The 27,927-nt window shown below is 50.5% G+C and overlaps 3 protein-coding genes across 3 annotated transcripts in view; all 3 read right to left on the bottom strand.

Annotated features, from left to right (window-relative positions):
• Positions 1–1,189: 1,189 nt before the first annotated feature.
• Positions 1,190–7,069, bottom strand: LOC310678418 (MAM and LDL-receptor class A domain-containing protein 1-like). The gene is made up of 9 exons (XM_083442372.1): positions 6,994–7,069; positions 6,823–6,907; positions 5,902–6,051; positions 4,952–5,211; positions 4,786–4,870; positions 3,821–3,970; positions 2,935–3,194; positions 2,750–2,834; positions 1,190–1,654 (listed from the first exon to the last, which is right to left on the bottom strand). Exons 1-9 carry the CDS (start codon positions 7,015–7,017, stop codon positions 1,605–1,607), a joined length of 1,149 nt encoding a protein of 382 aa, XP_083298498.1. The 5' UTR covers positions 7,018–7,069; the 3' UTR covers positions 1,190–1,604.
• Positions 7,070–7,896: 827 nt separating this feature from the next.
• LOC310677856 (MAM domain-containing protein 2-like) lies at positions 7,897–9,780 on the bottom strand (the record flags this gene model as incomplete). Its single annotated transcript, XM_083441038.1, has 5 exons — positions 7,897–7,931; positions 8,290–8,361; positions 8,836–8,920; positions 9,007–9,266; positions 9,567–9,780. The coding sequence occupies 5 exons, from the start codon at positions 9,778–9,780 to the stop codon at positions 7,897–7,899; spliced, it is 666 nt and encodes a 221-aa protein (XP_083297164.1).
• Positions 9,781–10,469: 689 nt separating this feature from the next.
• Positions 10,470–27,927, bottom strand: part of LOC310679134 (MAM and LDL-receptor class A domain-containing protein 1-like) — a gene marked incomplete at its 3' end in the record, with an annotated part of 44,296 nt that continues 26,838 nt past the window's right edge. Inside the window, exons 14-30 of the mRNA XM_083443921.1 lie at positions 27,255–27,404; positions 26,696–26,955; positions 26,525–26,609; positions 26,002–26,073; positions 25,266–25,415; positions 24,707–24,966; positions 24,536–24,620; positions 21,837–21,998; positions 16,644–16,715; positions 15,348–15,607; positions 15,177–15,261; positions 12,569–12,640; positions 11,833–11,982; positions 11,281–11,540; positions 11,110–11,194; positions 10,564–10,635; positions 10,470–10,480 (exon numbers count right to left, since the gene is read on the bottom strand). Coding sequence (XP_083300047.1) covers positions 10,470–10,480; positions 10,564–10,635; positions 11,110–11,194; positions 11,281–11,540; positions 11,833–11,982; positions 12,569–12,640; positions 15,177–15,261; positions 15,348–15,607; positions 16,644–16,715; positions 21,837–21,998; positions 24,536–24,620; positions 24,707–24,966; positions 25,266–25,415; positions 26,002–26,073; positions 26,525–26,609; positions 26,696–26,955; positions 27,255–27,404 — 2,291 coding nt within the window. The remainder of the gene's footprint in view (positions 10,481–10,563; positions 10,636–11,109; positions 11,195–11,280; positions 11,541–11,832; positions 11,983–12,568; positions 12,641–15,176; positions 15,262–15,347; positions 15,608–16,643; positions 16,716–21,836; positions 21,999–24,535; positions 24,621–24,706; positions 24,967–25,265; positions 25,416–26,001; positions 26,074–26,524; positions 26,610–26,695; positions 26,956–27,254; positions 27,405–27,927) is intronic.

Here is a 27,927-nt window from a genome sequence, read left to right on the forward strand (position 1 = left end):
AGGGACCTCCTCGGCCTTAATGGTTGTGGTTTGCCCATTGCAAATGTTTTGTGTAAACTGTGGCTGGAACTAGGTGAAACTTGCTTAATCCTCAGGAATATCACCCCTTGGCCTGCCTGAGCCAAAGGAACCTGGTGTGTGATGTGATTTCTGACTCTCCAGGCCAAAATGCCAAAGCCAACTGCTACCAGAAACAAAATAAAAAAATTCCTTCCAGTAGCACCTTAGAAACCAACTAAGTTAGATATTGGTATGAGCTTTCGTGTGCAGGCACACTGATATGCACATGGTATCTGAAGAAGTGTGCATGCACACGAAAGCTCATAAGACAATGGGTCAAGATTGGAAATATGAAATTGGGGAAAAACAAGAGAGGAAAAAGTAGGAACAAGTTAAAAAATATTTCTCCCAACCAGCTAGAGCATGGGAAGTCCCCTCAAAAAAATTAATTTGGAATGTATAATTGTCTTTATTCTTTGTATTATGATGCGGCAAGATTTGATAGGTGATTAATTGGAATGTTATGAATGAAAAATTATTAGTAGTAGTATTTTAAACCACTTTCCACATCACCACGCAACCCTTCCCACAAGGAATTTGGGGGAAGACGCTCTCACAGTTTCCCCTCACAACAACCTCGTGAGGTAGTGGACGTGGAGAAACCATGACTGGCGCAAGGTTGAAGAAGAGGAAGAAGAAGAGGCTTCAAGATCCCCCAGTGAAACAATCCCACTGATTTCAGCGTCTTCCCCTCCCAGCCAAGTGGGTCTAGAACAGAAGGCAAAACAGAGTTGACCTGAATTGCCTTCCTTGGCTTCTTCCACTTGGCTGCGTCTCCAGCGGCAAATGTCGGTCCATTTTGTTGCGCAAAAGCCGATCCATTTTGCAATGCCAGACTGTCCAAGCCAGTGCTGGATTTACATATGTACGTAAAGCTAAACAAACTATAGCTTAGGGCCCCATTTGCTTGGGGGCCATCAAAAAATTTAAAGGAAAAAACCTGGATGTACATTTCCAAAATATAAGATAAAAAAGAAAATAAAACCTACATACAGCAACAGTGTTTTGTTTTGTGTTGTGTAGGCTCCTATTTTGTCCCTCAATTACCATATAGCATATATTCAAAAAACAAAACAAAAAAACAGCGACAATTTGTAGTTGACAAAGGACAGCTGGACATATAAAGGGCCCCATTGTTAAATATGTAAAGAGTTTTGAAATATGTCAGAAGGAAAATAAGAAAAGTTCATCATGCCAGATTTAAAGTGTTCATAAATGAAGTAGCCAAGGAAATAATTTTAAAAAGAAAAAAAATCAAATAATTCAGCTATAACAATTAGTTGTTTAACAATACAATTAGAAAAGTTTGCTCTCTATTTGTGAATTTGGCCCCACAATCTTCTTTTGGATCTTGAAGAGTAAATCAGTTATCAAATTAGTGGTTTCCGTACTTCGTTGAAGGTTCCTTGTCAATAGCCATCAGTGGAAAAGCATGAATTCATCAGAAATACATTAATTCTGGTCATTTTGAAAATCAGCCGATGTTCACTGGCTACAAGATTCATTAGGTAGGAAGAGAGGGGGACCAGCGCTAGCACAGTGGTTTAATCGTTGGTGGTGGTGCTCTTGTGTGCAGATGCTGCTGCAATTCCTCCTATTGTGAGAAATAGCAATGGTTCGTTAATTCAAGGCTACATGCCCTGCTATCTGCAGGCTCAGGGAAGAAAGGTAAAGGTAAGGGTACCCCTGCCCGTACGGGCCAGTCGTGACCGACTCTGGGGTTGCGCGCCCATCTTCGCTTAAGAGGCCGGGGGCCAGCGCTGTCCGAGGACACTTCCGGGTCACGTGGCCAGCGTGACGAAGCTGCTCTGGTGAGCCTGCACCAGCGCAGCACGCGGAAACGCCGTTTACCTTCCCGCTATAAAGCGGTACCTATTTATCTACTTGCACTTAAGGGTGCTTTCGAACTGCTAGGTGGGAATGAGCTGGGACTGAACGACGGGAGCTCACCCCGCCGCGGGGATTCGAACCGTTGACCATACGATCAGCAAGTCCTAGGCACTGTGGTTTTACCCAGAGCACCACCCGCGTCCCTCAGGGAAGAAAGGAGAACGACCCAAGGAGCAACAGAGACATAAGCAGAGCCTTTCAATATGCAAGCCCCAGTTGAACACACTAAAGGCTAAAGGTGCAGCAGACCACCAGGAGAAGCCAATTCCCAAAATTCTTTGTGCACCCTTCATGCTCATCCAGGGCTGTCTTACCCATGGGTGCTAGGGGTGCAGGCACCTGGGCGCCGGGCTCTCAGGGGCGCCAGGCCGAGAGTCCGGGGCCCGAGAGTTAAGTCCGGGGAAGAGCTCGCCCGTTGGTCGGAGCGCTACAGTGCACTCTGCTGCTAAGGGCAGCTCTGCGCCACGAGTTCGGGGGCGACCGAGCCAGCGAGACGCTGAGGCAGCCGGCCGGCTCTGCCCTTCTGCATGCCTGGGCAACCGGGCAGAGGGGGGCGACTGGCAGATCTTTGCACTCCGGCGCCGCATATGCTCAGTCTCACACAGGGCTGGTCATCTTGCATGACCTCAAGGACGTGCTTCACAACCGAGGGTGAGTGCTGAAGCACTGATATGAAACAGCAGGGGTCTTCTTTGTTCCTTTAGCCACCCCAATTGCCAGTCAACCATGCCATTCTAGTATAGCTAAGCCCAGGCCCACCCTGAGGAACCTTACTTGGTGTGTGGTGAGGGTGGCTTACCTGGGCAAAATCCCTCTTCTAAGGAAAGGTCGTCCACAGCTATGTCACTGTGGACGTCTTCGCCCCGCATACCTTCGAGGATTATCTAGGGAGAAGCAGCATCTTCAGTCAGGATCCTAGCCAGGCGAGGCTCCCGTGCTGCTGGTTACACCTGCAGATGCATCACCTGACCGTGTCCCCCTTACCTGCATGTTTTCTCCATGAGCCACACTGACTTCACCTCTGTGCCACTGGTCCCCTTTGTTCCCGGTTTGACTCCAGAGCAGCACAGGCGCGGCGCCACCAGAGATGACTAAAATGCGCAGTGCCATTGTTTGAGCTGTCCCATACATGTGATACCAGAAGCGGAGGCAATGGGGCCTGGAGGAGTCACAGATGGGGCTGACCAGGTGTGTGATGTCCCCTGTGTTGGTGGCACTGCCGTCCAGGTAGATAAAATGGCCCTCTGAAAAAGAATTTCACATGTGAAAGAGACAGACCCCTACATGGTCTGATGGCTGGGGAGTCGGCAGCTGCTATGCCACCCATGGGTCTTCCGCAGTGGTGGCACTACAGTGCAGCAGAAAACAGGCCACACAGTGACCTCATCTAAAGGTAAAGGGACCCCTGACCATTAGGTCCAGTCGTGGCTGACTCTGGGGTTGCGGTGCTCATCTCGCTTTATTGGCGGAGGGAGCCGGCGTACAGCTTCTGGGTCATGTGGCCAGCAGGACTAAGCCACTTCTGGCGAACCAGAGCAGTGCACAGAAATGCCGTTTGTCTTCCTGCCGGAGCGGTACCTATTTATCTCCTTGCACTTTGACATGCTTTCGAACTGCTAGGTTGGCAGGAGCAGGGACCAAGCAACGGGAGCTCACCCCGTCGCGGGGATTCAAACCACCAACCTTCTGATTGGCAAGCCCTAGGCTCTAGGTTTTTTTTACCTGCAGTGTCACCTGCGGCCCTCATCTGGTAGGTTGCTATTCTTACAAGGAGAGCAGGATTCCAGCTTCCCCTTTTGCGTCTGGAATGTCTGAGACTGGGAGGCTCATGAGGGCACAAGGGCTTCTTATCGCCCTCATCCCTCCTCACCTCCTGAAGTGTGGTCTCGGGTTGGTCCAGTGTTTAGCGTGGGCGTTGGGCCTTTGTGCCGCGTCCAGTTAAAGGTGTTGGAGGCCAGCTGTTTCCAGGAGCAGAAGTCCGCATCAAAAGAGCAAGAGAAATTGCATCGAATGGAGGAAGCTGGCAGAGCAAGAAGGAGAAAGGTGGATGCGTAGAAGGCGCTCCCCTAAACCTCTTCACGCTCAGGCTGGTGCGCAGCTGGTCTTCCGTCATCTCAGGACCACGCTTCACAACCCAGCGTGAGATTTACAATCATAATAAAGTGCTGACATAAAAAGCCAAGGATGTTTCTCTCCCCTTCCTCCTGCCATCCATGGCCACGAAAACAGCCCACACTAGTCTAATAATAATAAGGTCCATGAATAACCATAGTTTAGAGGTCCCAGGCCCTAAGGAAGTCAGATTATCCTCCACCAGGGCCAGGGCCAGGGTCTTCTCAGCGGTGGCTCCGACCTGGTGGAATGCTCTGCCCCGTGAGACCAGGGCCCTGCTGGGTTTAACTTCCTTCCGCAGGGCCTGTAAGACAGAGCTATTCCGCCTGGCTTTCAATCTGAACTTAGTCTGATCTTTTATTCCCCTTCCTTCCCTCCCCCTCCCCTTTTGATGAAGATTACCCACTCTGGGATCCCACAGCTAATTCTCCCCTGGTCTCCTCGCTGGCCCAAATAGGACTAATTTAGCCAGCTAGACCTGGTGATCATCTGATGTTTAATGGATGGATTTCCCCCTAAACTGATTTTTGAATTCTGAATTTATTGTTATTCACGTTTTATACTGTATTTTATGCTGTTTTTTGTTGCATCAATTAAGTGTTTTAAATTTGTTGTTATCTGCCCTGAGCCTGGTTTTCTGAACCGGTAATAAATTTATTTATTTAATTTATTTACATTATTTCATAAGGTACAGCCAAACTGGAACAGACTGGGGAGTCTCACCTGCGCAACCTTCCGCTTCTATCGAGAGGTCATCCACAGCCACGACACTCTGGGAGTTTCCCCCCCACACCCCTTCCAGGAGTATCTAGGAAGAAGAAGCACCTCTAGTCAGTTTCAGGGGTGGACAAGACTCAGGTGCTGCTGGTCACACCTGTGGTTGCATTACCTGCAAACCTCTTCCCTGAGGTACACTGACTTCAGCTCTTTGCCACTGGTTGCCTTTGTTCCCAGTCTGAGACCAGATCAACTTAGGTGTTCCAATTTCAGGGACCACATAAACGCGCAGCGCCATTTTTGGGGATGTGCCATACATGTGATACCAGAAGAAGAGGCATTGTGGTTTGGTGGGGCTGCACGTTGAGCTGACCAGGTGTGCCACCTCTTGCAGGTCGGTTTGGTTACCTTTCAGGTAGATGTAGTAGCCCTCTGAGAAAGAGAAGCACATGGGAATGCGATGAATCCTTACATCACCTGATCCCTGGTGAGCTGGTAGTTGCCATGCCTTAGGACTTCTGAAGTGATGGCACTGAATCGCCGCAGAAAACAGGCAATAGTAAAGGTAAAGGTAAAGGACCCCTGGACGGTTAAGTCCAGTCAAAGGAGACTATGGGGTTGCTGCACTCATCTCGCTTTCAGGCTGAGGGAGTCGGCGTTTGTCCACAGACAACTTTCTGGGTCATGTGGCCAGCAGGACTAAACCACTTCTGGCATAACGGGACACTGTGACGGAAACCAGAGCGCATGGAAATGCTGTTTACCTTCCCGCCACAGCGGTACCTATTTATCTACTTGCGCTGGTGTGCTTTCGAAGTGCTAGGTTGGCAGGAGCTGGGACAGAGCAACGGGAGCTCACTCTGTTGTGCAGATTTGAACTGCCAACCTTCTGATCGGCAAACCCAAGAAGCTCAGTGGTTTGGACTACAGCGCCACCCGTGTCCCAGGCAATTGTGCCTCATCTGGCAGGTTACCACCAGTGATTGGAGGAGAAAGTTTGAGCTTCCACTGCTGCATCTGCAATCCTTGGTGGAAGGCTCTGGGGGGCCTGAGGCTGGGGGGGCCCTGGATTTCATGGAGAGTGTGAGCGTCTCCTACTTGCCCTATTGATCGGTCCCTCACCTCCAGAGGTGTGGTCAGAAGATGGGCCTGTGCCGGATGAGGCTGTTGGGCCTTTGTGCCGCACCCAGTCAAAGCTGTCGGAAATTGATTGTGTCCAGGAGCAGAGGCCCTCATCAAAGGAGCAGGGGAACTTGCACTGAACAGGAAACTCTGGAAAAAACAAGAGGAGAAGGTTGATGGGCCTCCCTGGAAATGTCAGTCCAGCAGGACCGAGTGTGCGTGCGTCCAGCTTATGTATGGGGATGGCCATACTAGAAGTCACCCTTCTTGGAACTGAATGGGCACTACCAATCCCTTGGTTTGTTGTGGGCCACAGAAGCCAAAGTACACATAAGAGGAGCAAGAGAAACCAGAGTGAGAATGGGAAAGGTGGACATGCGTCCTTGGAAGGCCCATTCCAGAAGCCCCGCAAGGGACAAGAGCTGCGTGCAGTGGGCCCCATGCAGTCTCCGTGTTGCTCTTCCTGAAGCTGGATGGCCACTGCAGATCCATTCTTACAAGTGGACCACAGGGAGCCCAGAACGTGAGGAGGGAAGGGCAGTCTGGTCCCTGCGTCATCAACCATGCGTTTGGAGAAGAACGTCCAAGGATGAGTGAGAGCTTTTCATGTGATGGGCTTATCTTAACAGATGTTTCAGCATCTCGCCAATCTTCAGTGAAGAGAAATACTGAAAAGGATGTGTTAAGATGGACCAACCATGTTCCAGTGGTACCTCTGGATACAGACGCTTCAGGTTACAGACTCCGCTAACCCAGAAATAGTACCTCAGATTAAGAACTTTGCTTTAGGATGAGAACAGCTTGGATGTTTCTCTCTCATGCACACAGAGCACAGCATTGCCAAAAAAACAAGCTATACCAGGAATATTCAGAGCTCTGCTGATGCTCTGCTCTTCCATCTAGACGCAGCACGGATCTTACCTGGGCAATCTCCCTCTTCCATGGAGAAGTCATCCACAGCCACGTCACTGCGGACGTCTTCCCCCGGCTGGCCTTCCACGATTATCTAGGGAGAAAAGGCATCTCCCATCACCTTCATGGCCAGACAAGGCCACACCTGCAAGGGGCATCCCCTGCTGGGGTCTCCGTTACCTGTGCTTTCTTCCCTTGAGGCATGCGGACTTCGCCTCTGTGCCACTGGTCCCCTTTGTTCCCAGACTGTGACCAGGTCAGCTCACGGGATCCGTCCTCAAAGGCCAAATAGACTCGCAGGGCATTTCTTTGGGCCGCACCACGCATTCGGTATGAGAAAGAGAAGCAGCGGGGCCTGGTGAAGGTGTAGAAAGGACTGGCCAGCCGGGTTGCGTCCCCTTCTTTGGCCACATGGCCTTGCAGGTAGATGAAATAGCCCTCTGGGGGGGGGAAGAAGCACACGTGTAAGATAGGGGGCCCTGCTTCAAGAGGGGGTCCCTGGGGAGCTGCTGGCCCCCTACTGCACTGAGGGAGATTCTGTGCAGAAGGGGCAGCACCTTCTATTGGCAGTTTGCCACCAGGGCATGTAGAAGGAGGTGCCAGGTGCAGGACTCCTTGATAGAAGGCCTTTGGAGGAATGGCTGGCTGCCCCCATCTCATTGAGAACTCCAGGTGCCAGTCCAGGCCAAAGTGGTCTCCTGGAAGGCTTTTGGGCATGGCGATAGTTCGATCTTCCTCACCTCCTGTGTTGTGGTTGGAGGACGGTCCAGTATCTGCTGTGTGTGTCGGACCTTTGTGCCGCGTCCAGTTAAAACCGTTGGAGGCCATTTGTCTCCAGGAGCAGAAGTCCATGTCAAAGGAACAAGACAAGTCAGGCTGAAGGGAAGGCTCTGGCAAAGCAAGGAGAAAGGTTGGGGTGGGTGTTTCGAGGGGCGGGTTGTCCAGCATGGCCATTTGGGTCAGGAGGACTCCATGGTCAGTGGGCTGCAGTTCGTTACCAGAAATACACAATGGGTTTCCTTCTCCCCCCGTCCCCATCCCCCAGACCACAGCTGAGGAACACGAGCCAACTGTATGCCAGTGCTAGTGCTGTCCTGCCTGGGCTTCCAGAGTAACACCTGCCAAAGTGCAGAGTTCAGATTAATGGCCTGCCTTTCCAACAATTCATCAGTACAGTTTGCACTTTACCAAAACCTCAGATGAGACGGAAGGATTTCTTAAGGTGGTCCACCATGTTATAAATAAAAGCTCTTGCTGATTCCGGCATTGTTAAGGAAAAGCCAATCTCTTAATGTTTCCTTCCAGGGGGATTTGGGAATCGGAAGGTCAGTGAAACTGCAATTTAAGACCAGGAATGCACAATATGGTTCCCAATCTAATATTCAGAGGAATCCTTAGAAAATGAAGCAGAGAACCAAAATGCCAGCAAAAGCCACATGGGAAAATCAAGGGGATTTGTATGCCAGGGAAGCTCACCTGTGGTTGGAGGGGCTGTGCTACTGCTGGTGGTGGAGATGGGGAGAGGTGTGAGAGCTGCTGGTGTCGGTCCTATGTGGAGAATTGGAAATGGGAAATGTGTCAAACCAAAATGGTTAGTTTCCAAAGGTGCTGAGGCCAGTTATGCAGGAGACTCCAGAAGCCTGAAGCCTCGTTCTGGGTTCCAGACATGCAGCCTTCTGCCTGGCTGATCTTCCCAGACCAGGGGGTCCTTGCTGGGACTGAAGAGGAGGCATGTTTGGCCGATTGAGCCTGTCACACAACCCAAGGTGGGCTCTAAAGAACTGACAATTCACATCACGAGCAGAATTTCTTAATGTATCTATCGTTGAACGTCAAAGGAGCCTACTGTGAAAAACCAACTAGACAAATATTAGCATATAAACATGAAACATGTATTCTAACTTAGATGTTTCTCTCTCATGCACACAGAGCACAGCATTGCCAAACAAACAAGCTATACCGGGAATATTCAGAGCTCTGCTGATGCTCTGCTCTTCCATCTAGACGCAGCACTGATCTTACCTGGGCAATCTCCCTCTTCCATGGAGAAGTCATCCACAGCCACGTCACTGCGGACGTCTTCCCCCGGCTGGCCTTCCACGATTATCTAGGGAGAAAAGGCATCTCCCATCACCTTCATGGCCAGACAAGGCCACACCTGCAAGGCGCATCCCCTGCTGGGGTCTCCGTTACCTGTGCTTTCTTCCCTTGAGGCATGCTGACTTCGCCTCTGTGCCACTGGTCCCCTTTGTTCCCAGACTGTGACCAGATCAGCTCACGGGATCCGTCCTCAAAGGCCAAATAGACTCGCAGGGCATTTCTTTGGGCCGCACCACGCATTCGGTACGAGAAAGAGAAGCAGCGGGGCCTGGTGAAGGTGTAGAAAGGACTGGCCAGCCGGGCTGCGTCCCCTTCTTTGGCCACATGGCCTTGCAGGTAGATGAAATAGCCCTCTGGGGGGGGGAAGAAGCACACGTGTAAGATAGGGGGCCCTGCTTCAAGAGGGGGTCCCTGGGGAGCTGCTGGCCCCCTACTGCACTGAGGGAGATTCTGTGCAGAAGGGGCAGCACCTTCTATTGGCAGTTTGCCACCAGGGCATGTAGAAGGAGGTGCCAGGTGCAGGACTCCTTGATAGAAGGCCTTTGGAGGAATGGCTGGCTGCCCCCATCTCATTGAGAGCTCCAGGTGCCAGTCCAGGCCAAAGTGGTCTCCTGGAAGGCTTTTGGGCATGGCGATAGTTCGATCTTCCTCACCTCCTGTGTTGTGGTTGGAGGACGGTCCAGTATCTGCTGTGTGTGTCGGACCTTTGTGCCGCGTCCAGTTAAAACCGTTGGAGGCCATTTGTCTCCAGGAGCAGAAGTCCATGTCAAAGGAACAAGACAAGTCAGGCTGAAGGGAAGGCTCTGGCAAAGCAAGGAGAAAGGTTGGGGTGGGTGTTTCGAGGGGCGGGTTGTCCAGCATGGCCATTTGGGTCAGGAGGACTCCATGGTCAGTGGGCTGCAGTTCGTTACCAGAAATACACAATGGGTTTCCTTCTCCCCCCGTCCCCATCCCCCAGACCACAGCTGAGGAACACGAGCCAACTGTATGCCAGTGCTAGTGCTGTCCTGCCTGGGCTTCCAGAGTAACACCTGCCAAAGCGCAGAGTTCAGATTAATGGCCTGCCTTTCCAACAATTCATCAGTACAGTTTGCACTTTACCAAAACCTCAGATGAGACGGAAGGATTTCGTAAGGTGGTCCACCATGTTATACCGTATTTTTTGCTCTATAGGACTCACTTTTTCCCTCCTAAAAAGTAAGGGGAAATGTGTGTGCGTCTTATGGAGCAAATGCAGGCTGCACAGCTATTCCAGAAGCCAGAACAGCAAGAGGGATTGCTGCTTTCACTGTGCAGCGATCCCTCTTGCTGTTCTGGCTTCCGAGATTCAGAATATTTTTTTTCTTGTTTTCCTCCTCCAAAAACTAGGTGCGTCTTGTGGTCTGGTGCGTCTTATAGAGCGAAAAATATGGTAAATAAAAGCTCTTGCTGATTCCTGCATTGTTAAGGAAAAGCCAATCTCTTAATGTTTCCTTCCAGGGGGATTTGGGAATCGGAAGGTCAGTGAAACTGCAATTTAAGACCAGGAATGCACAATATGGTTCCCAATCTAATATTCAGAGGAATCCTTAGAAAATGAAGCAGAGAACAGAAATGCCAGCAAAAGCCACATGGGAAAATCAAGGGGATTTGTATGCCAGGGAAGCTCACCTGTGGTTGGAGGGGCTGTGCTACTGCTGGTGGTGGAGATGGGGAGAGGTGTGAGAGCTGCTGGTGTCAGTCCTATGTGGAGAATTGGAAATGGAAAATGTGTCAAACCAAAATGGTTAGTTTCCAAAGGTGCTGAGGCCAGTTATGCAGGAGACTCCAGAAGCCTGAAGCCTCGTTCTGGGTTCCAGACATGCAGCCTTCTGCCTGGCTGATCTTCCCAGACCAGGGGGTCCTTGCTGGGACTGAAGAGGAGGCATGTTTGGCCGATTGAGCCTGTCACACAACCCAAGGTGGGCTCTAAAGAACTGACAATTCACATCACGAGCAGAATTTCTTAATGTATCTATCGTTGAACGTCAAAGGAGCCTACTGTGAAAAACCAACTAGACAAATATTAGCATATAAACATGAAACATGTATTCTAACTTAGATGTTTCTCTCTCATGCACACAGAGCACAGCATTGCCAAACAAACAAGCTATACCGGGAATATTCAGAGCTCTGCTGATGCTCTGCTCTTCCATCTAGACGCAGCACTGATCTTACCTGGGCAATCTCCCTCTTCCATGGAGAAGTCATCCACAGCCACGTCACTGCGGACGTCTTCCCCCGGCTGGCCTTCCACGATTATCTAGGGAGAAAAGGCATCTCCCATCACCTTCATGGCCAGACAAGGCCACACCTGCAAGGCGCATCCCCTGCTGGGGTCTCCGTTACCTGTGCTTTCTTCCCTTGAGGCATGCTGACTTCGCCTCTGTGCCACTGGTCCCCTTTGTTCCCAGACTGTGACCAGATCAGCTCACGGGATCCGTCCTCAAAGGCCAAATAGACTCGCAGGGCATTTCTTTGGGCCGCACCACGCATTCGGTACGAGAAAGAGAAGCAGCGGGGCCTGGTGAAGGTGTAGAAAGGACTGGCCAGCCGGGCTGCGTCCCCTTCTTTGGCCACATGGCCTTGCAGGTAGATGAAATAGCCCTCTGGGGGGGGGGAGAAGCACACGTGTAAGATAGGGGGCCCTGCTTCAAGAGGGGGTCCCTGGGGAGCTGCTGGCCCCCTACTGCACTGAGGGAGATTCTGTGCAGAAGGAGCAGCACCTTCTATTGGCAGTTTGCCACCAGGGCATGTAGAAGGAGGTGCCAGGTGCAGGACTCCTTGATAGAAGGCCTTTGGAGGAATGGCTGCTGCCCCCATCTCATTGAGAGCTCCAGGTGCCAGTCCAGGCCAAAGTGGTCTCCTGGAAGGACATGGCGATAGCTTGATCTTCCTCACCTCCTGTGTTGTGGTTGGAGGACGGTCCAGTATCTGCTGTGTGTGTCGGACCTTTGTGCCGCGTCCAGTTAAAACCGTTGGAGGCCATTTGTCTCCAGGAGCAGAAGTCCATGTCAAAGGAACAAGACAAGTCAGGCTGAAGGGAAGGCTCTGGCAAAGCAAGGAGAAAGGTTGGGGTGGGTGTTTCGAGGGGCGGGTTGTCCAGCATGGCCATTTGGGTCAGGAGGACTCCATGGTCAGTGGGCTGCAGTTCGTTACCAGAAATACACAATGGGTTTCCTTCTCCCCCCGTCCCCATCCCCCAGACCACAGCTGAGGAACACGAGCCAACTGTATGCCAGTGCTAGTGCTGTCCTGCCTGGGCTTCCAGAGTAACACCTGCCAAAGTGCAGAGTTCAGATTAATGGCCTGCCTTTCCAACAATTCATCAGTACAGTTTGCACTTTACCAAAACCTCAGATGAGACGGAAGGATTTCTTAAGGTGGTCCACCATGTTATAAATAAAAGCTCTTGCTGATTCCGGCATTGTTAAGGAAAAGCCAATCTCTTAATGTTTCCTTCCAGGGGGATTTGGGAATCGGAAGGTCAGTGAAACTGCAATTTAAGACCAGGAATGCACAATATGGTTCCCAATCTAATATTCAGAGGAATCCTTAGAAAATGAAGCAGAGAACCAAAATGCCAGCAAAAGCCACATGGGAAAATCAAGGGGATTTGTATGCCAGGGAAGCTCACCTGTGGTTGGAGGGGCTGTGCTACTGCTGGTGGTGGAGATGGGGAGAGGTGTGAGAGCTGCTGGTGTCGGTCCTATGTGGAGAATTGGAAATGGGAAATGTGTCAAACCAAAATGGTTAGTTTCCAAAGGTGCTGAGGCCAGTTATGCAGGAGACTCCAGAAGCCTGAAGCCTCGTTCTGGGTTCCAGACATGCAGCCTTCTGCCTGGCTGATCTTCCCAGACCAGGGGGTCCTTGCTGGGACTGAAGAGGAGGCATGTTTGGCCGATTGAGCCTGTCACACAACCCAAGGTGGGCTCTAAAGAACTTACAATTCACATCACGAGCAGGATTTGATAATGTATCTATTGTTGATACATTATTATTATTAATATACTAATTATTAATATAATAATAATATACATTATTATTGTTGATACTATCTATTGTTGATCGAAACATTATACAGGAGGCAGCAACGAAAACCATCCCAATGAAAAGGAAATGCAAGAAAGCAAAGTGGCTGTCCAATGAGGCCTTACAAATAGCGGGGGGGAGAAGGCAAGCAAAATGCGAGGGAGATAGAGAAAGATACAGAAAATTGAATGCAGAATTCCAATAAATAGCAAGGAGAGACAAGAAGGCCTTCTTAAATGAGCAATGCAAAGAAATAGAGGAAAACAACAGAATGGAAAGAACCAGAGATCTGTTCAAGAAAATTGGAGATATGAAAGGAACATTTCGTTCAAAGATTACCATAATAAAGGACAAAAGTGGTAAGGACCTAACAGAAGCAGAAGACATCAAGAAGAGGTGGCAAGAATACACAGAGGAATTATACCAGAAAGATATGGATGTCTCGTACACCCCAGGTAGTGTGGTTGCTGACCTTGAGCCAGACATCCTGGAGAGTGAAGTCAAATGGGCCTTAGAAAGCATTGCAAATAACAAGGCCAGTGGAAGTGATGGTATTCCAGCTGAACTTTTTAAAATTTTAAAAGATGATGCTGTTAAGGTGCTACACTCAATATGCCAGCAAGTTTGGAAAACTCAGCAGTGGCCAGAGGATTGGAGAAGGTCAGTCTACATCCCAATCCCAAAGAAGGGCAGTGCTAAAGAATGCTCCAACTACCGCAGAATTGCACTCATTTCACAGGCTAGCAAGGTTATGCTTAAAATTCTTCAAGGAAGGCTCAAGCAGTATGTGGACCGAGAACTCCCAGAAGTGCAAGCTGGATTTAGAAGAGGCAGGGGAACCAGAGACCAAATTGCAAACATGCGCTGGATTATGGAGAAAGCTAGAGAGTTCCAGAAAGACATCTACTTCTGCTTCATTGACTATGCAAAAGCCTTTGACTGTGTCGATCACAGCAAACTATGGCAAGTTCTTAAAGAAATGGGAGTGCCTGATCACCTCATCTGTCTCCTGAGAAATCTCTATGTGGGACAAGAAGCTACAGTTAGAACTGGATATGGAACAACTGATTGGTTCAAAATTGGGAAAGGAGTACGACAAGGCTGTATTTTGTCTCCCTGCTTATTTAGCTTATATGCAGAATTCATCATGAGAAAGGCTGGGCTGGATGAATCCCTAGTCGGAATTAAGATTGCTGGAAGAAATATCAACAACCTCAGATATTCAGATGACACAACCTTGATGGCAGAAAGTGAGGAGGAATTAAAGAACCTTTTATTGAGGGTGAAAGAAGAGAGCGCAAAATATGGTCTGAAGCTCAACATCAAAAAAACGAAGATCATGGCCACTGGTCCCATCACCTCCTGGCAAATAGAAGGGGAGGAAATGGAGGCAGTGAGAGATTTTACTTTCTTGGGCTCCATGATCACTGCAGATGGTGACAGCAGCCACGAAATTAAGAGACGCCTGCTTCTTGGGAGGAAAGCAATGGCAAACCTAGATAGCATTTTAAAAAGTAGAGACATCACCTTGCCAACAAAGGTCCGTATAGTAAAAGCTATGGTTTTCCCAGTAGTGATGTATGGAAGTGAGAGCTGGACCATAAAGAAGGCTGATCGCCGAAGAATTGACACTTTTGAATTATGGTGCTGGAGGAGACTCTTGAGAGTCCCATGGACTGCAAGAAGATCCAACCTCTCCATTCTGAAGGAAATCAGCCCTGAGTGCTCACTGGAAGGACAGATCGTGAAGCTGAGGCTCCAATACTTTGGCCACCTCATGAGAAGAGAAGACTCACTGGAAAAGACCCTGATGTTGGGAAAGATGGAGGGCACAAGGAGAAGAGGATGACAGAGGACGAGATGGTTAGACAGTGTTCTCAAAGCTACAAACAGAGTCTGACCAAACTGCGGGATGCAGTGGAAGACAGGAGTGCCTGGCGTGCTCTAGTCCAGGGGGTCACGAAGAGTCGGACACGACTGAACGACTAAACAACAACAACAACAATCTATTGTTGAATGTCAAAGTAACCTACTGTTAAAAACCAATTAGACAAATATTAGCATATAAACATGAAGCATGTATTCTAACTTAGATTTTTCTCTCTCATGCACACAGAGCACAGCATTGCCAAAAAAAAAAACAAGCTATACCGGGAATATTCAGAGCTCTGCTGATGCTCTGCTCTTCCATCTAGACGCAGCACTGATCTTACCTGGGCAATCTCCCTCTTCCATGGAGAAGTCATCCACAGCCACGTCACTGCGGACGTCTTCCCCCGGCTGGCCTTCCACGATTACCTAGGGAGAAAAGGCATCTCCCATCACCTTCATGGCCAGACAAGGCCACACCTGCAAGGCGCATCCCCTGCTGGGGTCTCCGTTACCTGTGCTTTCTTCCCTTGAGGCATGCGGACTTCGCCTCTGTGCCACTGGTCCCCTTTGTTCCCAGACTGTGACCAGGTCAGCTCACGGGATCCGTCCTCAAAGGCCAAATAGACTCGCAGGGCATTTCTTTGGGCCGCACCACGCATTCGGTACGAGAAAGAGAAGCAGCGGGGCCTGGTGAAGGTGTAGAAAGGACTGGCCAGCCGGGCTGCGTCCCCTTCTTTGGCCACATGGCCTTGCAGGTAGATGAAATAGCCCTCTGGGGGGGGGGGAGAAGCACACGTGTAAGATAGGGGGCCCTGCTTCAAGAGGGGGTCCCTGGGGAGCTGCTGGCCCCCTACTGCACTGAGGGAGATTCTGTGCAGAAGGGGCAGCACCTTCTATTGGCAGTTTGCCACCAGGGCATGTAGAAGGAGGTGCCAGGTGCAGGACTCCTTGATAGAAGGCCTTTGGAGGAATGGCTGCTGCCCCCATCTCATTGAGAGCTCCAGGTGCCAGTCCAGGCCAAAGTGGTCTCCTGGAAGGCTTTTGGGCATGGCGATAGTTCGATCTTCCTCACCTCCTGTGTTGTGGTTGGAGGACGGTCCAGTATCTGCTGTGTGTGTCGGACCTTTGTGCCGCGTCCAGTTAAAACCGTTGGAGGCCATTTGTCTCCAGGAGCAGAAGTCCATGTCAAAGGAACAAGACAAGTCAGGCTGAAGGGAAGGCTCTGGCAAAGCAAGGAGAAAGGTTGGGGTGGGTGTTTCGAGGGGCGGGTTGTCCAGCATGGCCATTTGGGTCAGGAGGACTCCATGGTCAGTGGGCTGCAGTTCGTTACCAGAAATACACAATGGGTTTCCTTCTCCCCCCGTCCCCATCCCCCAGACCACAGCTGAGGAACACGAGCCAACTGTATGCCAGTGCTAGTGCTGTCCTGCCTGGGCTTCCAGAGTAACACCTGCCAAAGTGCAGAGTTCAGATTAATGGCCTGCCTTTCCAACAATTCATCAGTACAGTTTGCACTTTACCAAAACCTCAGATGAGACGGAAGGATTTCTTAAGGTGGTCCACCATGTTATAAATAAAAGCTCTTGCTGATTCCGGCATTGTTAAGGAAAAGCCAATCTCTTAATGTTTCCTTCCAGGGGGATTTGGGAATCGGAAGGTCAGTGAAACTGCAATTTAAGACCAGGAATGCACAATATGGTTCCCAATCTAATATTCAGAGGAATCCTTAGAAAATGAAGCAGAGAACCAAAATGCCAGCAAAAGCCACATGGGAAAATCAAGGGGATTTGTATGCCAGGGAAGCTCACCTGTGGTTGGAGGGGCTGTGCTACTGCTGGTGGTGGAGATGGGGAGAGGTGTGAGAGCTGCTGGTGTCGGTCCTATGTGGAGAATTGGAAATGGGAAATGTGTCAAACCAAAATGGTTAGTTTCCAAAGGTGCTGAGGCCAGTTATGCAGGAGACTCCAGAAGCCGGTGCCTGAAGCCTCGTTCTGGGTTCCAGACATGCAGCCTTCTGCCTGGCTGATCTTCCCAGACCAGGGGGTCCTTGCTGGGACTGAAGAGGAGGCATGTTTGGCCGATTGAGCCTGTCACACAACCCAAGGTGGGCTCTAAAGAACTTACAATTCACATCACGAGCAGGATTTGATAATGTATCTATTGTTGATACATTATTATTATTAATATACTAATTATTAATATAATAATAATATACATTATTATTGTTGATACTATCTATTGTTGATCGAAACATTATACAGGAGGCAGCAACGAAAACCATCCCAATGAAAAGGAAATGCAAGAAAGCAAAGTGGCTGTCCAGTGAGGCCTTACAAACAGCGGAGGAGAGAAGGCAAGCAAAATGCGAGGGAGATAGGGAAAGATACAGAAAATTGAATGCAGAATTCCAAAAAATAGCAAGGAGAGACAAGAAGGCCTTCTTAAATGAGCAATGCAAAGAAATAGAGGAAAACAACAGAATGGGAAGAACCAGAGATCTGTTCAAGAAAATTGGAGATATGAAAGGAACATTTCGTTCAAAGATTACCATAATAAAGGACAAAAGTGGTAAGGACCTAACAGAAGCAGAAGACATCAAGAAGAGGTGGCAAGAATACACAGAGGAATTATACCAGAAAGATATGGATGTCTCGTACACCCCAGGTAGTGTGGTTGCTGACCTTGAGCCAGACATCCTGGAGAGTGAAGTCAAATGGGCCTTAGAAAGCATTGCAAATAACAAGGCCAGTGGAAGTGATGGTATTCCAGCTGAACTTTTTAAAATTTTAAAAGATGATGCTGTTAAGGTGCTACACTCAATATGCCAGCAAGTTTGGAAAACTCAGCAGTGGCCAGAGGATTGGAGAAGGTCAGTCTACATCCCAATCCCAAAGAAGGGCAGTGCTAAAGAATGCTCCAACTACCGCAGAATTGCACTCATTTCACAGGCTAGCAAGGTTATGCTTAAAATTCTTCAAGGAAGGCTCAAGCAGTATGTGGACCGAGAACTCCCAGAAGTGCAAGCTGGATTTAGAAGAGGCAGGGGAACCAGAGACCAAATTGCAAACATGCGCTGGATTATGGAGAAAGCTAGAGAGTTCCAGAAAGACATCTACTTCTGCTTCATTGACTATGCAAAAGCCTTTGACTGTGTCGATCACAGCAAACTATGGCAAGTTCTTAAAGAAATGGGAGTGCCTGATCACCTCATCTGTCTCCTGAGAAATCTCTATGTGGGACAAGAAGCTACAGTTAGAACTGGATATGGAACAACTGATTGGTTCAAAATTGGGAAAGGAGTACGACAAGGCTGTATTTTGTCTCCCTGCTTATTTTACTTATATGCAGAATTCATCATGCGAAAGGCTGGGCTGGATGAATCCCTAGCCGGAATTAAGATTGCTGGAAGAAATATCAACAACCTCAGATATGCAGATGACACAACCTTGATGGCAGAAAGTGAGGAGGAATTAAAGAACCTTTTATTGAGGGTGAAAGAAGAGAGCGCAAAATATGGTCTGAAGCTCAACATCAAAAAAACGAAGATCATGGCCACTGGTCCCATCACCTCCTGGCAAATAGAAGGGGAGGAAATGGAGGCAGTGAGAGATTTTACTTTCTTGGGCTCCATGATCACTGCAGATGGTGACAGCAGCCACGAAATTAAGAGACGCCTGCTTCTTGGGAGGAAAGCAATGACAAACCTAGATAGCATTTTAAAAAGTAGAGACATCACCTTGCCAACAAAGGTCCTGTCAGGGAACTGCAGGCAGCAAGGGAGGAGAGAATCAGGGGGTACAGAGAGAGGTCTCCACTAATCAGCAGTGAGTCCTCAGAGGACAGAGAAGAGAGCAGTGAGTCTGCGGAGGAAGGGGTGCTTCAGAGAGAGGGGGGTCCACGTCACAGGGAAAGACGGAAGGGGCTGGGCCGTTGGCTCTGTTGGTCTCGCGGGAGAGGGAAAAGAGAAAGTAGTTAGAGCAATGCCTCGTGAGAGACGGGTCGCTTTGTTTATTCTGCATGCAATCTTGTCGGAAAGTAATAAAGAAAGGAATTTATGGCGGCTGGCCTCGAGAGTGTCTCTGCTAAGTGCAGCAACGGAGGGAGGAGGCACGCATCACAGATTGCTCTAACTCAATAAAACCCAGCTAATGAGCACTCGAGAGGAGAGTGTCGGCAAGGGGAAAAGCAGGATGGAGGCTCGCCTTGCACAGCTGGAAAAAGAGAGGAATGGTTTATTGGCTACATCGCAGGAATTAAGAGTTCGCTTGGAAGAAGCCAGGGCCAGATCAGCAGCAGCTTCTGGAGGGGCCTCACTGAACCGGACTTTGATGCTGGTAAGCAAATTCAATGGGGACCCCAGATTATACACTGGCTTCAAACTTGACATGCAGTATGCCCTGGAACTGCAAGGAGCTGCTTTTGCTGGGGATGGTGACAAAGTGGGATTCCTTATAGGCCATTTGACGGGGGCAGCTCGAGATTGGGTACGCCCACTGCTTGCTAGCCACAATGCTGCGCTCAGCGATCTCAAGCAGTTCTGGGAAGCCATGGACATTATGTTTTCATCTGGCTCTGAGGAGGATGTGACTCAGCGGCAGCTATTGGATCTCCGGCAGTGGAACTCAACTGTGAGGGAGTACTGGTCTCAATTTGCTATGCTGATTCATAAACTTGGGTGGACCTTAGATTCTCAACCTGTGCAAGCTTTGTTCAAGGCGGGACTGAGTTCTCAGGTGAAAGATGAGCTTGCCAGGGGCCCCCGACACCAGGACTTGAATTCCCTCGTTAAGGCTGCTCTGGCTGTGGGCAGCAGGCAGGAGCTGAGGCAGCTAGAGAAGGCTGAGAGCAAAGGCCAGCGTTCCCATGGTGATCACATTCCTGGCATACCAAGTGAGGGAGTGCAAGGTCACTCTCACTCGGAGCCGATGGAAATTGACTCTGCCCGCGCGCGGGAAGATTTAAAGGCTCAATGGCCGGTTCACAAGGCGGCAGAAAACAGGCAGGCTGCCAAGAAATGCTTTATCTGCCAGAAACCAGGGCACTTTGCCAGAGTGTGTCCTGAACGTCGCAACTGGCAGGGAATGGTGGGGGCTTCCTCCCAGATGGAAGAGGGGGGTGTCCAAAAGCAGGGAAACGCCAGTGCCTGGCTGGGAATGGGGCGGAGCCGCAGCCAGGCAGGAAAGGAACTGAACCAGAGCCCCGACCAGGACGTCCCCAACCAGGCATAATTGTGAGGGTGTTGCTGGATCTCCCCAATGGACAGGCTATGGAGGTCTATGCCCTGTTGGACTCAGGAGCGAGTGCCAATTTCTTCAGCAGGGAGTTCGCTGCGCAGCACCAATTGCACTTGCTGCCTTTGGATTTTCCACTACAAGTGACCACCATTGATGGGAGGGAACTTTTGGGAGGGGAAGTGACCCATCAACCCCCCCCCATGAGAATGAGGATTTCGACGCATTCTGAAACGATTGCTTTCCATGTGGCCACGCTGGCAGGCCCACCCATCATTTTGGGCATGAGTTGGTTGGCCATGCACGATCCGGTGGTCTCCTGGCATCAGTGTAACCTGACGTTTGGATCGGCGCATTGCTTGGAGAACTGTTTGGGGGTAAAGGAGCCGCAAGTTGCTAGTGCCAGAGTGGTGGCTACGGGTGCAGGAGAGAAAGGCAGCATTCCTCCAGAATATATGGACTTGGCAGAGGTTTTCAGCGAAAGAGAGGCAGACAGGCTGCCGCCGCACAGGCCTTACGATTGCCAGATCAACTTGATCCCGGGGGCCAAGTTGCCGTCAGGAAAACTGTACTCTATGTCCGATCAGGAGATGGAGGACTTAAGAGCTTTTATAGACAAGAACCTAAGGAGAGGTTTCATTAGGGAATCTAGGGCAGTAGGCGGAAGCCCAGTGTTCTTTGTGGACAAAAAGGGGACGCGAGATAAACGTCTCATCGTGGATTTCAGGCGAATCAACGCCCAGACACTCCCCATGGCCTTCCCAATGCCAAAAATTGATGACGTATTGGTGAGGGTGCGAAAGGGGAAAATTTTCACCAAACTGGATTTGAGAGGAGCCTACAATCTCATCAGGGTGCGAGAGGGGGATGAGTGGAAGACAACCATGTTCACACCACTAGGGGCATTTGAATATCTTGTTATGCCTTTCGGTTTACAGTGTGGTAGTCCATGCTTCCAAGCCTTCATGCACCACGTGTTGGGACCTTTGCTCTACAAAAACTGCGCTGCATTTTTGGATGACATACTTATTTACTCTCCAGATGAAGAACAGCACGTTAAGGACGTGCGGGAAGTTCTAGCTAGGCTCAAGGAGCATAGCCTATGGGTGAAGCTGGAGAAGTGTCAGTTTCACATGAGAGAGGTCGAGTTCCTGGGCTATAGGCTGTCGGACAGGGGACTGGCAATGGACCCGGAGAAGGTCAAAGCGGTGCTGGAGTGGAAAAGCCCCAAAACGAGGAAGGATGTTCAGCGGTTCCTGGGCTTCAGTAACTTCTACCGGAAGTTCATCAAGGACTTCGCACGGCTGGCGACCCCCATAACAGACTGCCTCAGTGGCAAGAAGAAGTTTGAATGGACGGATGGGGCACAGAGGGCCTTTGAGAGTCTAAAGAGAGTCTTCGCCTCCGAGGAACAACTGCTGCATGTCAACCCTGAACTACCACTGCGCGTGGAGACAGATGCATCTGATTGAGCAATTGGAGCGGTTCTCATGCAGCAAGATGGGGAGGGGGAGTGGCGTCCGTGTGCCTTCTTTTCCCGGAAGCTCAATAAATCGGAAGTGAACTATAGTATCTATGATAAGGAATTGCTTGCTATTGTGTCTGCGTTCAAGCAATGGTAGCATTTTTTGATTGGAGCGAAGCATCAGATACTGGTGTGCATGGATCATAAGAATTTGGAGTACTGGCGGACGGCGAGAGTGATGTGCCAGAGGCAAATACGCTGGGCACAGTTCTTTGCCAATTTCCACTTCAAGATTCAGTACGTACCAGGTGAGCAGAACGTGAGGGCGGACGCTTTATCCCGTAAACCCGAGTATCTGGCAGAGAAAGGACAGCCAAGAGCCCGGTTCATGTTCCCCGAGCAGAGGTGGGCTTGCGGAGCAACATTGGTGAAGGACGATGAACTACTACGCTTGATGCGGGACGATGCTTTTGCCAGAGGAAAGTTGGATGAACTTGGGCAAGGGAGAGGGGCTGAGGGAGGTTTCGAGGAAAAAGGGGGGCTAGTGTTTTATTGAGGGGCTTTGTATGTACCAGGGGAAGCTCTCCGGGCCAGAATCCTCCGACAACTGCATGACAGCTCCGGCAGGGTTATTAGAGCCTCTGCCAACACCAGGGAGGCCATGGGAGGTGGTATCAGTGGACTTCATCACTGACCTGCCCCGGTCCAAGGGGAAAACAGCGGTGTTGGTGGATCTACTCACCAAAATGTGCCATTTTGTGGCGTGTTCTCATGCGGTAACTGCTGAGGAGACAGCCAAATTGTTTGTGGAGCACGTGTTCAAGTTGCATGGGGTCCCTTCGAGGGTCATTTCGGATAGGGGGACACAATTTACCTCCAGGTTCTGGCGCAAACTCATGAGTTTGTTGCAAGTTGAGGTAAGTTTCACCACCGCCAGACATCCCGAAAGCAATGGGCAGGCGGAGAGGGTCAATGCAGTATTACAGCAGTACCTGCGTTGTTATGTGGGGGAGAGGCAGAACGATTGGGTGGACAAATTAGCGCTGGCGGAGTTTGCATACAATAACTCAGAGAATGTGTCCACAGGGATGACTCCGTTCTTTGCAAATCACGGGTGCCATCCTAGGGCTTTCCCGGGGAGGGGGGAGGAATCGTGGAGTGTGCCAGCCGCTGAACAGTTCGCGGAGGAAATGGAAGCAATTCAGCAGCAACTGAAGTTGAACTTGGAGAGGGCCAAGGAGGTATACAAGAAGCAAGCAGACAAGCATCGGAGGGAAGGGGAGACCCTCCGGGTGGGGGATAAGGTGTGGTTATCCACGCAAGGCTTGCCCTGGAAAGGGGGTTGTAAGAAACTCAAACCCAGGAGGGTAGGTCCCTTTGAAATCATACAGCAAGTCAACCCAGTAGCCTTTAAGTTGAGGCTGCCCGAGAGCATGAAAATTCATCCCGTGTTCCACCGGTCGCTATTGTCGGCTTACCAGCCGGGCAGAAGGGAAGGGGAGGTGCCACCGCCAGAAGTCGAGGAAAGGGAGCGGGGACGCCAGATTGAGGAAATATTGGACTCGCGTTGGAAGGGTAATCAGCTGGAATATCTTGTAGCTTGGGAGGGGGCTACCAGTTCAGATAACACATGGGTACCGTCAGATTGGGTCACGGAGGAGGGTTTAGTGGAGGACTTCCACGAGCTATTTCCACATAAGCCACAACCCGCAGGGAGGTTCGCTGAGAGGGCGTTTGGGCCGACGGATGATGAAGAGGATTTTGAGGGGTTCTCAGCCTCGGACCAAGAGGAAACGCAGGGGGGAGGAGGAGTGAGTGAAGAGCGTCTGGGTCCATCAGGTGTTAAAGGGTGGGGTAACGTTTTTGATGATACCGAAGAGGAGGAGGAGGAGATTTTCCTAGGATTCACACCCGAGAAGCATGAGGAGAATGCATCGGGGGAGGCTTCTTTTCAGGAAAGGGAGGAGAGGGGGGCCCTTGAGGAGGGGGTGGATGTCAGGGAACTGCAGGCAGCAAGGGAGGAGAGAATCAGGGGGTACAGAGAGGGGTCTCCACTAATCAGCAGTGAGTCCTCAGAGGACAGAGAAGAGAGCAGTGAGTCTGGGGAGGAAGGGGTGCTTCAGAGAGAGGGGGATCCACGTCACAGGGAAAGACGGAAGGGGCTGGGCCGTTGGCTCTGTTGGTCTCGCGGGAGAGGGAAAAGAGAAAGTAATTAGAGCAACGCCTCGTGAGAGACGGGTCGCTTTGTTTATTTTGCATGTAATCTTGTTGGAAAGCAATAAAGAAAGGAATTTATGGCGGCTGGCCTCGAGAGTGTCTCTGCTAAGTGCAGCAACGGAGGGAGGAGGCACGCATCACAGGTCCGTATAGTAAAAGCTATGGTTTTCCCAGTAGTGATGTATGGAAGTGAGAGCTGGACCATAAAGAAGGCTGATCGCCGAAGAATTGATACTTTTGAATTGTGGTGCTGGAGGAGACTCTTGAGAGTCCCATGGACTGCAAGAAGATCAAACGCATCCATTCTTAAGGAAATCAGCCCTGAGTGCTCACTGGAAGGACAGATCGTGAAGCTGAGGCTCCAATACTTTGGCCACCTCATGAGAAGAGAAGACTCACTGGAAAAGACCCTGATGTTGGGAAAGATGGAGGGCACAAGGAGAAGGGGACGACAGAGGATGAGATGGTGGGACAGTGTTCTCGAAGCTACAAACATGAATATGACCAAACTGCGGGTGGCAGTGGAAGACAGAAGTGCCTGGCGTGCTCTGGTCCATGGGGTCACGAAGAGTCGGACACGACTGAACGACTAAACAACAACAACAACAATCTATTGTTGAACGTCAAAGTAACCTACTGTGAAAAACCAATTAGACAAATATTAGCATATAAACATGAAACATGTATTCTAACTTAGATTTTTCTCTCTCATGCACACAGAGCACAGCATTGCCAAAAAAACAAGCTGATGCTCTGCTCTTCCATCTAGACGCAGCACTGATCTTACCTGGGCAATCTCCCTCTTCCATGGAGAAGTCATCCACAGCCACGTCACTGCGGACGTCTTCCCCCGGCTGGCCTTCCACGATTACCTAGGGAGAAAAGGCATCTCCCATCACCTTCATGGCCAGACAAGGCCACACCTGCAAGGGGCATCCCCTGCCGGGGTCTCCGTTACCTGTGCTTTCTTCCCTTGAGGCATGCTGACTTCGCCTCTGTGCCACTGGTCCCCTTTGTTCCCAGACTGTGACCAGATCAGCTCACGGGATCCGTCCTCAAAGGCCAAATAGACTCGCAGGGCATTTCTTTGGGCCGCACCACGCATTCGGTACGAGAAAGAGAAGCAGCGGGGCCTGGTGAAGGTGTAGAAAGGACTGGCCAGCCGGGCTGCGTCCCCTTCTTTGGCCACATGGCCTTGCAGGTAGATGAAATAGCTCTCTGGGGGGGAAAGAACCACACGTGTAAGATAGGGGGCCCTGCTTCAAGAGGGGGTCCCTGGGGAGCTGCTGGCCCCCTACTGCACTGAGGGAGATTCTGTGCAGAAGGAGCAGCACCTTCTATTGGCAGTTTGCCACCAGGGCATGTAGAAGGAGGTGCCAGGTGCAGGACTCCTTGATAGAAGGCCTTTGGAGGAATGGCTGGCTGCCCCCATCTCATTGAGAACTCCAGGTGCCAGTCCAGGCCAAAGTGGTCTCCTGGAAGGCTTTTGGGCATGGCGATAGTTCGATCTTCCTCACCTCCTGTGTTGTGGTTGGAGGACGGTCCAGTATCTGCTGTGTGTGTCGGACCTTTGTGCCGCGTCCAGTTAAAATCGTTGGAGGCCATTTGTCTCCAGGAGCAGAAGTCCATGTCAAAGGAACAAGACAAGTCAGGCTGAAGGGAAGGCTCTGGCAAAGCAAGGAGAAAGGTTGGGGTGGGTGTTTCGAGGGGCGGGTTGTCCAGCATGGCCATTTGGGTCAGGAGGACTCCATGGTCAGTGGGCTGCAGTTCGTTACCAGAAATACACAATGGGTTTCCTTCTCCCCCCGTCCCCATCCCCCAGACCACAGCTGAGGAACACGAGCCAACTGTATGCCAGTGCTAGTGCTGTCCTGCCTGGGCTTCCAGAGTAACACCTGCCAAAGTGCAGAGTTCAGATTAATGGCCTGCCTTTCCAACAATTCATCAGTACAGTTTGCACTTTACCAAAACCTCAGATGAGACGGAAGGATTTCTTAAGGTGGTCCACCATGTTATAAATAAAAGCTCTTGCTGATTCCGGCATTGTTAAGGAAAAGCCAATCTCTTAATGTTTCCTTCCAGGGGGATTTGGGAATCGGAAGGTCAGTGAAACTGCAATTTAAGACCAGGAATGCACAATATGGTTCCCAATCTAATATTCTGAGGAATCCTTAGAAAATGAAGCAGAGAACCAAAATGCCAGCAAAAGCCACATGGGAAAATCAAGGGGATTTGTATGCCAGGGAAGCTCACCTGTGGTTGGAGGGGCTGTGCTACTGCTGGTGGTGGAGATGGGGAGAGGTGTGAGAGCTGCTGGTGTCGGTCCTATGTGGAGAATTGGAAATGGGAAATGTGTCAAACCAAAATGGTTAGTTTCCAAAGGTGCTGAGGCCAGTTATGCAGGAGACTCCAGAAGCCTGAAGCCTCGTTCTGGGTTCCAGACATGCAGCCTTCTGCCTGGCTGATCTTCCCAGACCAGGGGGTCCTTGCTGGGACTGAAGAGGAGGCATGTTTGGCCGATTGAGCCTGTCACACAACCCAAGGAGGGCTCTAAAGAACTGACAATTCACATCACGAGCAGGATTTGATAATGTATCTATCGTTGAACGTCAAAGGAGCCTACTGTGAAAAACCAATTAGACAAATATTAGCATATAAACATGACGCATGTATTAAAACAGCTTGGGTGTTTCTCTCTCATGCACACAGAGCACAGCATTGCCAAAAAAACAAGCTGATGCTCTGCTCTTCCATCTGGACGCAGCACTGATCTTACCTGGGCAATCTCCCTCTTCCATGGAGAAGTCATCCACAGCCACGTCACTGCGGACGTCTTCCCCCGGCTGGCCTTCCACGATTACCTAGGGAGAAAAGGCATCTCCCATCACCTTCATGGCCAGACAAGGGCACACCTGCAAGGCGCATCCCCTGCTGGGGTCTCCGTTACCTGTGCTTTCTTCCCTTGAGGCATGCTGACTTCGCCTCTGTGCCACTGGTCCCCTTTGTTCCCAGACTGTGACCAGATCAGCTCACGGGATCCGTCCTCAAAGGCCAAATAGACTCGCAGGGCATTTCTTTGGGCCGCACCACGCATTCGGTACCAGAAACAGAAGCAGCGGGGCCTGGTGAAGGTGTAGAAAGGACTCGCCAGCCGGGTTGCATCCCCTTCTTTGGCCACATGGCCTTGCAGGTAGATGAAATAGCCCTCTGGGGGGGAAAGAACCACACGTGTAAGATAGGGGGCCCTGCTTCAAGAGGGGGTCCCTGGGGAGCTGCTGGCCCCCTACTGCACTGAGGGAGATTCTGTGCAGAAGGAGCAGCACCTTCTATTGGCAGTTTGCCACCAGGGCATGTAGAAGGAGGTGCCAGGTGCAGGACTCCTTGATAGAAGGCCTTTGGAGGAATGGCTGGCTGCCCCCATCTCATTGAGAACTCCAGGTGCCAGTCCAGGCCAAAGTGGTCTCCTGGAAGGCTTTTGGACATGGCGATATGTTGATCTTCCTCACCTCCTGTGTTGTGGTTGGAGGACGGTCCAGTATCTGCTGTGTGTGTCGGACCTTTGTGCCGCGTCCAGTTAAAACCGTTGGAGGCCATTTGTCTCCAGGAGCAGAGGTCCATGTCAAAGGAACAAGACAAGTCAGGCTGAAGGGAAGGCTCTGGCAAAGCAAGGAGAAAGGTTGGGGTGGGTGTTTGGAGGGGCGGGTTGTCCAGCATGGCAATTTGGGTCAAAAGGACTCCGTGGTCAGTGGGCTGCAGTTCGTTACCAGAAATACACAATGGGTTTCCTTCTCCCCCTGTCCCCATCCCCAGACCACAGCTGAGGAACACGAGCCAACTGTATGCCAGTGCTAATGCTGTCCTGCCTGGGCTTCCAGAGTATCACCTGCCAAAGCGCAGAGTTCAGATTAATGGCCTGCCTTTCCAACAATTAATCAGTACAGTTTGCACTTTAACAAAACCTCAGATGAGACGGAAGGATTTCTTAAGGTGGTCCACCATGTTATAAATAAAAGCTCTTGCTGATTCCGGCATTGTTAAGGAAAAGCCAATCTCTTAATGTTTCCTTCCAGGGGGATTTGGGAATCGGAAGGTCAGTGAAACTGCCATTTAAGACCAGGAATGCACAATATGGTTCCCAATCTAATATTCAGAGGAATCCTTAGAAAATGAAGCAGAGAA

This window comes from Podarcis tiliguerta, assembly GCF_965153285.1.
Source record: "Podarcis tiliguerta genome assembly, chromosome: 5".
Classification (NCBI taxonomy): Eukaryota; Metazoa; Chordata; class Lepidosauria; order Squamata; family Lacertidae; genus Podarcis; species Podarcis tiliguerta.